We start from the raw sequence: 12,216 nt of genomic DNA, 5'->3' as shown, positions 1-12,216 counted from the left end.
AGTTTCCATGGCCGAGCAGCTGCACACAAGCCTAAGATCACCATGCATAATGCCAAGTGTCGGCTGGAGTGGTGTAAAGCTCACCTCCATTGGACTCTGGAGCAGCGGAAACAAATTCTCTTGGATGATGAATCACGCTTCACCATCTGGCAGTCCAACAGATGAATCTTGGTTTGGCAGATGCCAGGAGAACGCTACCTGCCCCAACGCATAGTGCCAACTGTAAAGTTTGGTGGAGGAGGAATACTGGTCTGGAACTGTTTTCAATGGTTCAGGCCCCTTAGTTCCAGTGAAGGGAAATCATAACGCTACAACATACAATGACATTCTAGATGATTCTGTGCTTCCAACTTTGTGGCAAAAGTTTGGGGAAGGCCCTTTCCTGTTTCAACATGACAATGCCCCCGTGCACAAAGCACGTTTGTTGAGATCAGTGTGGAAGAACTTGACTGGCCTGCACAAGCCCTGACCTGAACCCCATCGAACACCTTTGGGTTGAATTGGAACGCTGACTGCGAGCCAGGCCTAATCACACAGCATCAGTGCCCGACCTCACTAATGGTCTTGTGGCTGAATGGAAGCAAGTCTCCACAACAACGTTCCAACATCTAGTGGAAAGCCTTCCCAGAAGAGTGGAGGATGTTATAGCAGCAATGTTCCAACATCTAGTGGAAAGCCTTCCCAGAAGAGTGGATATGTACATGTACTAGGTGGAGTTATTAACGTGACTATGCATAGATAATAACAGAGAGTAGCAGCAGCGTGGGGGCAGGGGGGGGGGGGCAATGCAAATAGTCTGGGTAGCCATTTGATTAGCTGTTCAGGAGTCTTATGGCTTGGGGGTAGAAGCTGTTTAGAAGCCTCTTGGACCAAGACTTGGCGCTCCAGTACCGCTACCCGTCAGGATGCTCTCGATGGTACAGCTATAAAATCTTTTGAGGATCTGAGGACCCATGCCAAATCTTTTCAGTCTCCTGACGGGGAATAGGTTTTGTCATGCCCTCTTCACGACTGTCTTGGTGTGCTTGGACCATGTTAGTTTGTTGGTGATGTGGACACCAAGGAACTTGAAGCTCTCAACCTGCTCCACTACAGCTCTGTTGATGAGAATGGGGGAATACACTGTCTTCCTTTTCCTGTTGTCCAAAATCATCTCCTTTGTCTTGATCTCATTGAGGAAGAGGTTGTTGTCCTTGCACCACATGGTCAGGTCTCTGACCTCCTGACCTCCTCATCGTTGTCGGTGATCAGGCCTACCACTGTTGTCATCGGCAAACTTAATGATTGTGTTGGAGTTGTGCCTGGCCAGGCAGTCATGGGTGAACAGGGAGTACAGGAGGGGACTTAGCACGCACCCCTGAGGGGCCCCCGTGTTGAGGATCAGTGTGGCGGATGTGTTGTTTCCTACCCTTACCACCTGGGGGGCGACCCGTCAGGAAGTCCAGGATCCAGTTGCAGAGGGAGGTGTTTAGTCCCAGGGTCCTTAGCTTAGTGATGAGCTTTGAGGGCTCTATGGTGTTGAACGCTGAGCTGGAGTCAATGAATGGCATTGGTTAATAGGTTAAGGGTTAGGTAACACAGTGTAACCCTCCCTCTCTCTCTCTCTCTCTCCAGACAACGCTGGTGGAGTTTGACCTACCAGAGTACCCTGTTAGGCGTTAGGGTTAGGCTTAGGTTTAGGTAACAGTGTAACCCTCTCTCTCTCTCTCTCTCTCTCTCTCTCTCTCCAGACAACGCGGGTGGAGTTTGACCTACCAGAGTACTCTGTCAGGAGGCGCTACCAGGATTTTGACTGGCTCAGGACCAAGCTGGAGGACACTCAGCCCACACACCTCATACCAGTAGGTTAACCCTGACCCCTGACCCTTAACCCTAGACTACACATCTCATACCAGTAGGTTAACCCTGACCCTTAACCCTAGACTACACATCTCATACCAGTAGGTTAACCCTGACCCCTGACCCCTAACCCTAGACTACACGTCTCATACCAGTAGGTTAATCCTGACCTTTAACCCTAGACTACACATCTCATACCAGTAGGTTAACCCTGACCCCTGACCCTTAACCCTAGACTACACATCTCATACCAGTAGGTTAACCCTGACCCTTAACCCTAGACTACACATCTCATACCAGTAGGTTATGTACAAGCGTAACTGGTAGGATCTGAACCCCAACTCGGAAAACCAAAGTCTTATTCCTCTTAGTTGACTCTCTCTTCCCCTTCTCTCCCTCTCCCTCTCCCTCTCCCCCCTCCCTCTCCCTCTCCCTCTCCCTCTCCGTCTCCCTCTCCGTCTCCGTCTCTGTCTCTGTCTCTCTCTGTCTCTCTCTCTCTCTCTCTCTCTCTCTCTCTCTCTCTCTCTTCCCCCCTCTCTCTCTCTCTCTCTCTCTCTCTCTCTCTCTCTCTCTCTCTCTCGCGCTTTGCCCCCTCCAGCCCCTCCCTGAGAAGTTTGTGATGAAGGGGGTGGTTGACCGGTTCTCTGAGGAGTTTGTTGAGACGAGAAGGAAGGCTCTGGATAAGTTCCTGAAGAGAGTGGCTGACCATCCTGTCCTGTCGTTCAACGAACACTTCAACGCCTTCCTCTCTGCCAAGGTATGTTATCGGCTTGGGCGGTATACCGTATATACTCTATACCGGGGTATTTGGAAATGGCAATGTGATGATTTTTCAACAATGTCAATAGTGCCATTTTTTGTGATATTTTTTTTTTATATACATTTGAATATTTGTAGTTACTTTCTAAGTAAATACCTGCAGTCAGAGCTCTAAAATCCAACAAAATATTTTGCTGTTGACGGGATGTTTTAATTTGGGTGCACTGTGCGACTATGAAAAACATCTCCAAGGTAATAATTGTTGTAATGATCAGGCTTGGCTGTACCCTTTTGTTTCTGAATGCCCTAGAGAAACAAGCGAGTGCAGATTAGTTAGCGTCATGGTCGCACCATTATGACAGCGAAGACGGCCTGCTTTTAAACAAACCATGTTGAAACATCTGACCCGTATTACCAGCACAGCATTTTATCTTCCTATAGCGGATCGCCTGCACCTCATTTCACATTCATAAACCATGTCGTGGGCCATTCTGAAACTACTTACGTGTCAAAGTTGTTAACCATTTGTTGACACTTTTGCTGGATTTGATTGGTGTGAAGCCAAATCCAACCTGGCCTCCCTTGGGGGGGGGGGGCGTTTTGCTAGATTTGATTGGTGTGAAGCCAAATCCAACCTGGCCTCCCTTGGGGGGCATTTTGCTAGATTTGATTGGTGTGAAGCCAAATCCAACCTGGCCTCCCTTGGGGGGCGTTTTGCTAGATTTGATTGGTGTGAAGCCAAATCCAAACTGGCCTCCCTTGGGGGGCATTTTGCTAGATTTGATTGGTGTGAAGCCAAATCCAACCTGGCCTCCCTTGGGGGGCATTTTGCTAGATTTGATTGGTGTGAAGCCAAATCCAACCTGGCCTCCCTTGGGGGGCATTTTGCTAGATTTGATTGGTGTGAAGCCAAATCCAACCTGGCCTCCCTTGGGGGGGGGGGGGGGGGGGGGGCGTTTTGCTAGATTTGATTGGTGTGAAGCCAAATCCAACCTGGCCTCCCTTGGGGGGGGGGGGGGGGGGGGCGTTTTGCTAGATTTGATTGGTGTGAAGCCAAATCCAACCTGGCCTCCCTTGGGGGGCATTTTGCTAGATTTGATTGGTGTGAAGCCAAATCCAACCTGGCCTCCCTTGGGGGACGTTTTGCTAGATTTGATTGGTGTGAAGCCAAATCCAACCTGGCCTCCCTTGGGGGGCATTTTGCTAGATTTGATTGGTGTGAAGCCAAATCCAACCTGGCCTCCCTTGGGGGGCATTTTGCTTGATTTGATTGGTGTGAAGCCAAATCCAACCTGGCCTCCCTTGGGGGGCATTTTGCTAGATTTGATTGGTGTGAAGCCAAATCCAACCTGGCCTCCCTTGGGGGGTGTTTTGCTGCACCAGGACAACCCATTATTGTATTTTAACAAATGTATCAAGGGAGGCCAAATGCTTTCTGGCATCAATCAATCAAATGCTACGGTCGCAACATGCCATACTCTTTTGGTCCAGACAGCATCAGATACACGGTCTATACAACCTGGCCCCCCCCCAAGGGAGGCCAGGTTGGATTTGGCTTCACACCAATCAAATCTAGCAAAACGCCCAAAAAAGGGAGGCCAGGTTGGAGACAGAGAGGTGCTGTTTCACTGTCCAGACAGCATCAGCTACATGGTCTACACATACTGAGACAGAGAGGTGCTGTTTCCCTGTCCAGACAGCATCAGATACATGGTCTACACATACTGAGACAGAGAGGTGCTGTTTCCCTCGCTCAGATCATTTCTCTGGTGAGATTCAGCCACTTGTGAATTGACAGAAAATTATGAAAATACGGAGAAAGACAAAAGATCAATTATTTAATAAGTCGTATTTTATTATTGGTGAAATATTTTGGCCTGATTTCCCTCCATGAATACACGCCACTGTAGGCCCACTTCATAGGCATCCATGAATACACGCCACTGTAGGCCTACTTCATAGGCATCCATGAATACACGCCACTGTAGGCCTACTTCATAGGCATCCATGAATACACGCCACTGTAGGCCTACTTCATAGGCATCCATGAATACACGCCACTGTAGGCCCACTTCATAGGCATCCATGAATACACGCCACTGTAGGCCTCCTTCATAGGCATCCATGAATACATGCCACTGTAGGTCTACTTCATAGGCATCCATGAATACACGCCACTGTAGGCCTACTTCATAGGCATCCATGAATACACGCCACTGTAGGCCTACTTCATAGGCATCCATGAATACACGCCACTGTAGGCCTACTTCATAGGCATCCATGAATACACGCCACTGTAGGCCTACTTCATAGGCCTCCATGAATACACGCCACTGTAGGCCTACTTCATAGGCATCCATGAATACACGCCACTGTAGGCCTACTTCATAGGCATCCATGAATACACGCCACTGTAGGCCCACTTCATAGGCATTCATGAATACACGCCACTGTAGGCCCACTTCATAGGCCTCCATGAATACACGCCACTGTAGGCCTACTTCATAGGCATCCATGAATACACGCCACTGTAGGCCTACTTCATAGGCATCCATGAATACACGCCACTGTAGGCCTACTTCATAGGCATCCATGAATACACGCCACTGTAGGCCTACTTCATAGGCATCCATGAATACACGCCACTGTAGGCCCACTTCATAGGCATCCATGAATACACGCCACTGTAGGCCTACTTCATAGGCCTCCATGAATACACGCCACTGTAGGCCCACTTCATAGGCATCCATGAATACACGCCACTGTAGGCCTACTTCATAGGCATCCATGAATACACGCCACTGTAGGCCTACTTCATAGGCATCCATGAATACACGCCACTGTAGGCCTACTTCATAGGCCTCCATGAATACACGCCACTGTAGGCCTACTTCATAGGCATCCATGAATACACGCCACTGTAGGCCTACTTCATAGGCCTCCATGAATACACGCCACTGTAGGTCTACTTCATAGGCATCCATGAATACACGCCACTGTAGGCCTACTTCATAGGCATCTCTGTCACAGACATGAAGTCTGTTAACAATTCAGAGATGCATGAGGGAAAATGCTATCTTCTCCTGTCCGCTGGATATTTTCCTGTCCCACTTGAAAGCCAAAATCCTGACTGCTGTCTCGCATGAAAATTCCTAACTTTCAAAGCACTTCTGTTGTCTATTATTATAACCTTTATTTAACTAGGCAAGTCAGTTAAGAACAAATTCTTATTTACAATGACGGCCTTCCAGGGGCAGAACGACAGGGGCAGAACGACAGATTTTTACCTTGTCAGCTCAGGAGATTCGAACTTGCAACCTTTCGGTTACTAGCCCAACGCTCTAACCACTAGGCTACCCTGCCGCCCCTATGCGTGTCAAAATACCGCTATAACAGTTCTCCCGCTTCTCTGCGCTGTGTCATACAGAATCAGTGTGCGGTGGCACCAGTTAGTCGAGGTAATATCTACACTAACATTCAACAGTTTGGCGTCACTTACAAATGACCTTGTTTTTGAAAGAAAAGCAACAAAAAAATGGTCCATTAAAATATCATCAAATTGATCATAAATACAGTGTAGACATTGGTAATGTTGTAAATGACTATTGTAGCTGGAAACGGTTGATTTTTAATGGAATATCTACATAGGAGTACAGAGGCCCATTATCAGCAACCATCACTCCTGTGTTCCAATGGCACGTTGCGTTAGCTAATCCAAGTTGATCATTTTAAAAGGTTAATTGATCATTAGAAAACCCTTTTGCAATTATGTTAACACAGCTGAAAACTGTTGTACTGATTAAAGCAGCAATAAAACTGGCTTTCTTTAGACTAGTTGAGTATCTGGAGCATCAGCATTTGTGGGTTTGAGTACAGGCTCAAAATAGCCAGAAACAAAGCACTTTCTTCTGAAACTCGTCAGTCTATTCTTGTTCTGAGAAATGAAGGCTATTCCATGTGAGAAATTGCCAAGAAACACACATTCTTCTCTTCTGAAACTCTTCCCGGGTTCGTAAAATACAAGAGACGTGTTTTCTGTCAATATATCAGATAAAATAATGGTTAATAAACAACTCTAAGTGGGTCCCATAAAATATTTTGGGGTATTTTCCAGAATTCAGTTTTAAATTTTTCCTGTTTAAATTTTTTTTTATTTCAGTATTTTATTCAAAATATTATAATTGTACATAAAGAAACAACAGCTGTTATTGGATGTTCTGAGTTGTTGTCAATGCTTAAATCACACCAGAAGACCAATTGTGATGTCTCAGGAAAAAAAACGTAGTGATCCTTAGATTTTTTTTTTAATGTGATTCCCCTTTAATTGTGTATTAAGCAATGGCGGAATGCGTCAGTCTAGTGATGTTTCTGCTGTTAGACCTACTGCTGCAGATCATGTCACGGCAAAACAATGGCCACCCAATTGATACAAATAATCATGATATCTTTCTGTCAGCTAAGCCTACTTTGTCAGTTAACGTTTAATTGAGAAGGTTGTTGGGAAAGTCTTTCTGTCTACCTTTCAAAACAGTTATCATTAGCATTGTTTACTAGCTACATGATAGACTAATATGTGCACCAAACAGAAAGACGGGGGCCAACACTGCTGGAAATGAATTGGTAGATATTGTTAGGTTTGGCTTTTTAAGCTAATAGTGGCTAACCAGGAGGGGGGGGGGGGATCATGTTGATGTGGCTTTGATTAGATAGTAGCCCGGAGATTTATGTTTATGATGGTTTCAGATTGAACATTTTACTTTCAGCATTGCTTGGCGAGCTACTGGTAGCTGGCGATCTGCCTGTTGAAGACCCCTGATGTAGCTGGTTAGCTTAGCTGGCGATCTGCCTGTTGAAGACCCCTGATGTAGCTGGTTAGCTTAGCTGGCGATCTGCCTGTTGAAGACCCCTGATGTAGCTGGTTAGCTTAGCTGGCGATCTGCCTGTTGAAGACCCCTGATGTAGCTGGTTAGCTTAGCTGGCGATCTGCCTGTTGAAGACCCCTGATGTAGCTGGTTAGCTTAGCTGGCGATCTGCCTGTTGAAGACCCCTAATGTAGCTGGTTAGCTTAGCTGGCGATCTGCCTGTTGAAGACCCCTGATGTAGCTGGTTAGCTTAGCTGGTGATCTGCCTGTTGAAGACCCCTGATGTAGCTGGTTAGCTTAGCTGGTGATCTGCCTGTTGAAGACCCCTGATGTAGCTGGTTAGCTTAGCTGGTGATCTGCCTGTTGAAGACCCCTGATATAGCTGGTTAGCTTAGCTGGTGATCTGCCTGTTGAAGACCCCTGATGTAGCTTAGCTGGCGATCTGCCTGTTGAAGACCCCTGATGTAGCTGGTTAGCTTAGCTGGTGATCTGCCTGTTGAAGACCCCTGATGTAGCCGGTTAGCTTAGCTGGCGATCTGCCTGTTGAAGACCCCTGATTTAGCTGGTTAGCTTCTTGCTGAATCAAACTCCTCTTGGTAACACCAGAGAATCCCCTCCTGGATCAAGAGCCTTACTATCTAATATTTGTTTTTTTTTGCGTGCCTCATTTTTGAGTTACTTTTATAACTTTATGAGCTGGAATGTCTGTCCTGCGAATAGCTTATGTCAAGAGACGGCATTAAAATCTCTCTTCTGACACCAGTGTAGAGAACAGCAGGGCAGGGAACTGAAACCTGGTCACTGGTGTGAAAGATCACGTGTAGCTCAGTTGGTAGAGCATGGTTCTTGCAACACCAGGGTTGTGGGTTCGATTCCCACTGGGGACCAGTATGAAAATGTATGTACTCGCTACTATAAGTCGCTTTGGATAAAAGTGACTGCTAAATGGCATATTCTTCTAATCTGAACAGAAATATGAACGCTAAGCTGAAATAAAAGATCCCAGAAATGTTCCATACTCACAAAAAGCTTATTTCCCCAAAAAGTGTGAACATCCCTGTTAGTGAGCATTTCTCCTTTGCCAAGATAATCCATCCACCTGACAGGTGTGGCATATCAAGAAGCTGATTAAACAGCATTATCATTACACAGGTGCACCTTGTACTGGGGACAATAAAAGGCCACTCTAAAATGTGAAGTTTTATCACACAACACAATGCCACAGATGTCTGAAGTTTAGAAGGAGCGTGCAATTGGCATGCTGATTGCAGGAATGTCCACCAGAGCTGTTGCCAGAGAATTTAATGTTTTAGAGAATTTTGCAGTACGTCCAACCGGCCTCAAAACCGCAGACCACGTGTAACCACACCAACCCAGGACCTCCACATCCGGCTTCTTCACCTGCGGGATCGTCTGAGACCAGCCACCCGGACATCTGATTAAACTGTGGGTTTGCACAACCAAAGAATTTCTACACAAACTGTTAGAAACCGTCTCCGGGAAGCTCACCTGCATGCTCATCTTCTTCACCAGGGTCTTGACCTGACTGCAGTTTGGCGTCGTCAACGACTTGTGGGAAAATGCTCACCTTCGATGGCCACTGGCACGTTGGAGAAGTGTGCTCTTCACGGATGAATCCCGGTTTCAACAGTACCGGGGAGATGGCAGACAGTGTATATGGTGTCGTGTGGGTTCGAGAGGTTTGCTGATTTCAACGTTGTCAACAGGTTATGGTATGGGAAAGCATAAGCTATGGACAACGAACACAATTGCATTTTATTGATGGCAATTTGAATGCACAGAGATACCGTGACGAGATCCTGAGGCCCATTGTCGTGCCATTCATCCACCGCCATCACCTCATGATGCACGGCCTCAAGTTGCAAGGATCTGTACAGAATTCCTGTAAGATGAAAATGTCTCAGTTCTTCCATAGCCTGCATACTCACCAGACATGTCACCCATTAAGCATGTTTGGGATGCTCTGGATCTACGTGTACGACTGCGTGTTCCAGTTCCCGCCAATATCCAGAAACTAATCAACTCTATGCGAAGGAGGTGTCGCGCTGAACGAGGGAAACAGTTGTCACCAGATAATGACTGGTTTTCTGATCCACGCCCCTACTTTTTTTTAAAGGTATCTGTGACCAACAGATGCATAGCTGTATTCCCAGTCATGTGAAATCCATAGATTAGGCCATCATTCATTTATTTCATATGAAATGTAACTCAGTAAAATCTTTGAAATTCTTGTATGTTGCGTTTATATTTTTTGCTATATTCTTCTGAAATGTTTGCAATGCACTCATTAGCATTTAGCTAGCATTCGCTATGGGATGTTACGTGTACTTGTTAGCATTGCTAACCTTCGGATTACAGAGGCTCAGTGGGGTTTGAAAATATGACTGGTATTACCGGTATTACTGAATATCCCGGTTATGGCACAAGGTTGGTATGAAGGTATGACAATCTGGATACGCCTAGTATGTTAGTATGTTGGCATTACAGTCCTGTATGCATTTCTGACTCGTACCTCCCACTGTGAATGAATAAAGCCATGAAGGAATTTACAATCAAAGTCTCTTGAGAGACATCTGTTGGTGTAATGTTGTAACAGTGGTAAACAAGGCTCTAACCGTTGTGTATTGTGTGTAATTGTATGTTGTGTTTAACCTGCATGTTGTGTTTTCTCCCCAGGACCTGAATAAGACAAGGCTCTAACCGTTGGTGTTTTCTCCCCAGGACCTGAATAAGAGACAAGGCTCTAACCGTTGGTGTTTTCTCCCCAGGACCTGAATAAGAGACAAGGCTCTAACCATTGGTGTTTTCTCCCCAGGACCTGAATAAGACAAGGCTCTAACCGTTGGTGTTTTCTCCCCAGGACCTGAATAAGACAAGGCTCTAACCGTTGGTGTTTTTTCCCCAGGACCTGAATAAGAGACAAGGCTCTAACCGTTGGTGTTTTCTCCCCAGGACCTGAATAAGACAAGGATCTAACCGTTGGTGTTTTCTCCCCAGGACCTGAATAAGACAAGGCTCTAACCGTTGGTGTTTTCTCCCCAGGACCTGAATAAGACAAGGCTCTAACCGTTGGTGTTTTCTCCCCAGGACCTGAATAAGAGACAAGGCTCTAACCGTTGGTGTTTTCTCCCCAGGACCTGAATAAGACAAGGCTCTAACCGTTGGTGTTTTCTCCCCAGGACCTGAATAAGAGACAAGGCCTAGCCCTGCTCTCTAAGATGGGGGAGTCGGTGAAGTACGTGACGGGAGGGTACAAGCTGAGGTGCCGACCCATGGAGTTTGCTGCTATGGGAGACTACCTGGATATGTTCACACAGAAGCTGGGTACTATCGACAGGATAGCACAGAGAATCATCAAAGAACAGTCTGGTGGGTAACAGTGGTTTTTGCTGAGTCATTATTTTCTGTTCTGTGTTGTCAAATCCAATTTTATTGGTCACGTACACATGGTTAGCAGATGTTAATGCGAGTGTAGTGAAATGCTTGTGCTTCTAGTTCTGACAGTGCTAATATCTAACGAGTAATCTAACAATTCCACAACAACTACCTTATACACACAAGTGTAAAGGAATGGATAAGAATATGTACATATAAATATATGAATGAGTGATGGCTGAACGGCATAGGCAAGATGCAGTAGATGGTATAGAGTACAGTATATACATATGAGATGAGTAATGTAGGGTATGAAAACATTATATAAAGTGGCATTGTTTAAAGTGACTAGTGATACAATTATTACATCAATTCTTCCATTATTAAAGTGGCTAGAGATTTGAGTCAGTATGTTGGCAGCATCCACTCAATGTTAGTGATGTCTGTTTAACAGTCTGATGGCCTTGAGATAGAAGCTGTTTTTCAGTCTCTCGGTTCCAGCTTTGATGCTCCTATACTGACCTCACCTTCTGGATGATAGCGGGGTGAACAGGCAGTGGCTCGGGTGGTTGTTGTCCTTGATGATCTTTTTGGGCTTCCTGTGACATCGGGTGGTGTAGGTGTCCTGGAGGGCAGGTAGTTTGTACCCGGTGATGTGTTGTGCAGACCTCACTACCCTCTGGAGAGCCTTACGGTTGAGGGCGGAGCAGTTGCCACACCAGGCGGGGATACAGCCCGACAGGATGCTCTCGATTGTGCATCTGTAAAAGTTTGTGAGGGTTTTCGGTGACAAGCCAAATTTCTTCAGCCCCCTGAGGTTGTAGAGGCGCTGCTTCGCCTTCTTCACCACGCTGTCTGTGTGGGTGGACCATTTCAGTTTGTCCGTGATGTGTACGCTGAAGAACTTAAAACGTTCCACCTTCTCCACTGCTGTCCTGTCGATGTGGATAGGGGGGGGGCTGCTCCCTCTGCTGTTTCCTGAAGTCCACAATCATCTCCTTTGTTTGTTGGCGTTGAGTGTGAGGTTGTTTTCCTGACACCACTCCACCAGGGCCCTTACCTCCTCCCTGTAGGCCGACTCTCTCTCTGTGTGTGTGTGTGTGTGTGTGTGTGTGTGTGTGTGTGTGCGTGTGTGCGTGCGTGTGTGCGTGTGTGCGTGTGTGCGTGCGTGCGTGCGTAACGTGTTTAACTATTCTTGTAGGGACCAGAAGTCCCCACTAGAATAGTAAACAAACAAACATTTGACCAACTGGGGACATTTTGTTAGTCCCCACAAGGTCAAATGCTATTTCTAGGGGGTTTAGGGTTAAGGTTAGAATTAGTGTTAGAATTACGATAAGGGTTAGGAGCTAGGGTTAGG

The 12,216-nt window shown here is 46.3% G+C and overlaps 1 protein-coding gene across 2 annotated transcripts in view; it reads left to right on the top strand.

The window, feature by feature from the left end:
* snx30 (sorting nexin family member 30) overlaps window positions 1–12,216 on the top strand; it is an 81,267-nt gene that overhangs the window by 35,101 nt on the left and 33,950 nt on the right. For both annotated transcript variants that reach the window (XM_029692463.1, XM_029692462.1), the window contains exons 3-5: window positions 1,731–1,841; window positions 2,438–2,596; window positions 10,661–10,850. In XM_029692463.1, coding sequence (XP_029548323.1) covers window positions 1,731–1,841; window positions 2,438–2,596; window positions 10,661–10,850 — 460 coding nt within the window. The remainder of the gene's footprint in view (window positions 1–1,730; window positions 1,842–2,437; window positions 2,597–10,660; window positions 10,851–12,216) is intronic.

The sequence above is a fragment of the Salmo trutta genome, chromosome 15, assembly GCF_901001165.1.
Source record: "Salmo trutta chromosome 15, fSalTru1.1, whole genome shotgun sequence".
In the NCBI taxonomy this organism is placed as follows: domain Eukaryota; kingdom Metazoa; phylum Chordata; class Actinopteri; order Salmoniformes; family Salmonidae; genus Salmo; species Salmo trutta.
Note: the sequence above shows the minus strand (reverse complement) of the source record. Positions and strands in the feature narration are given on the sequence as shown.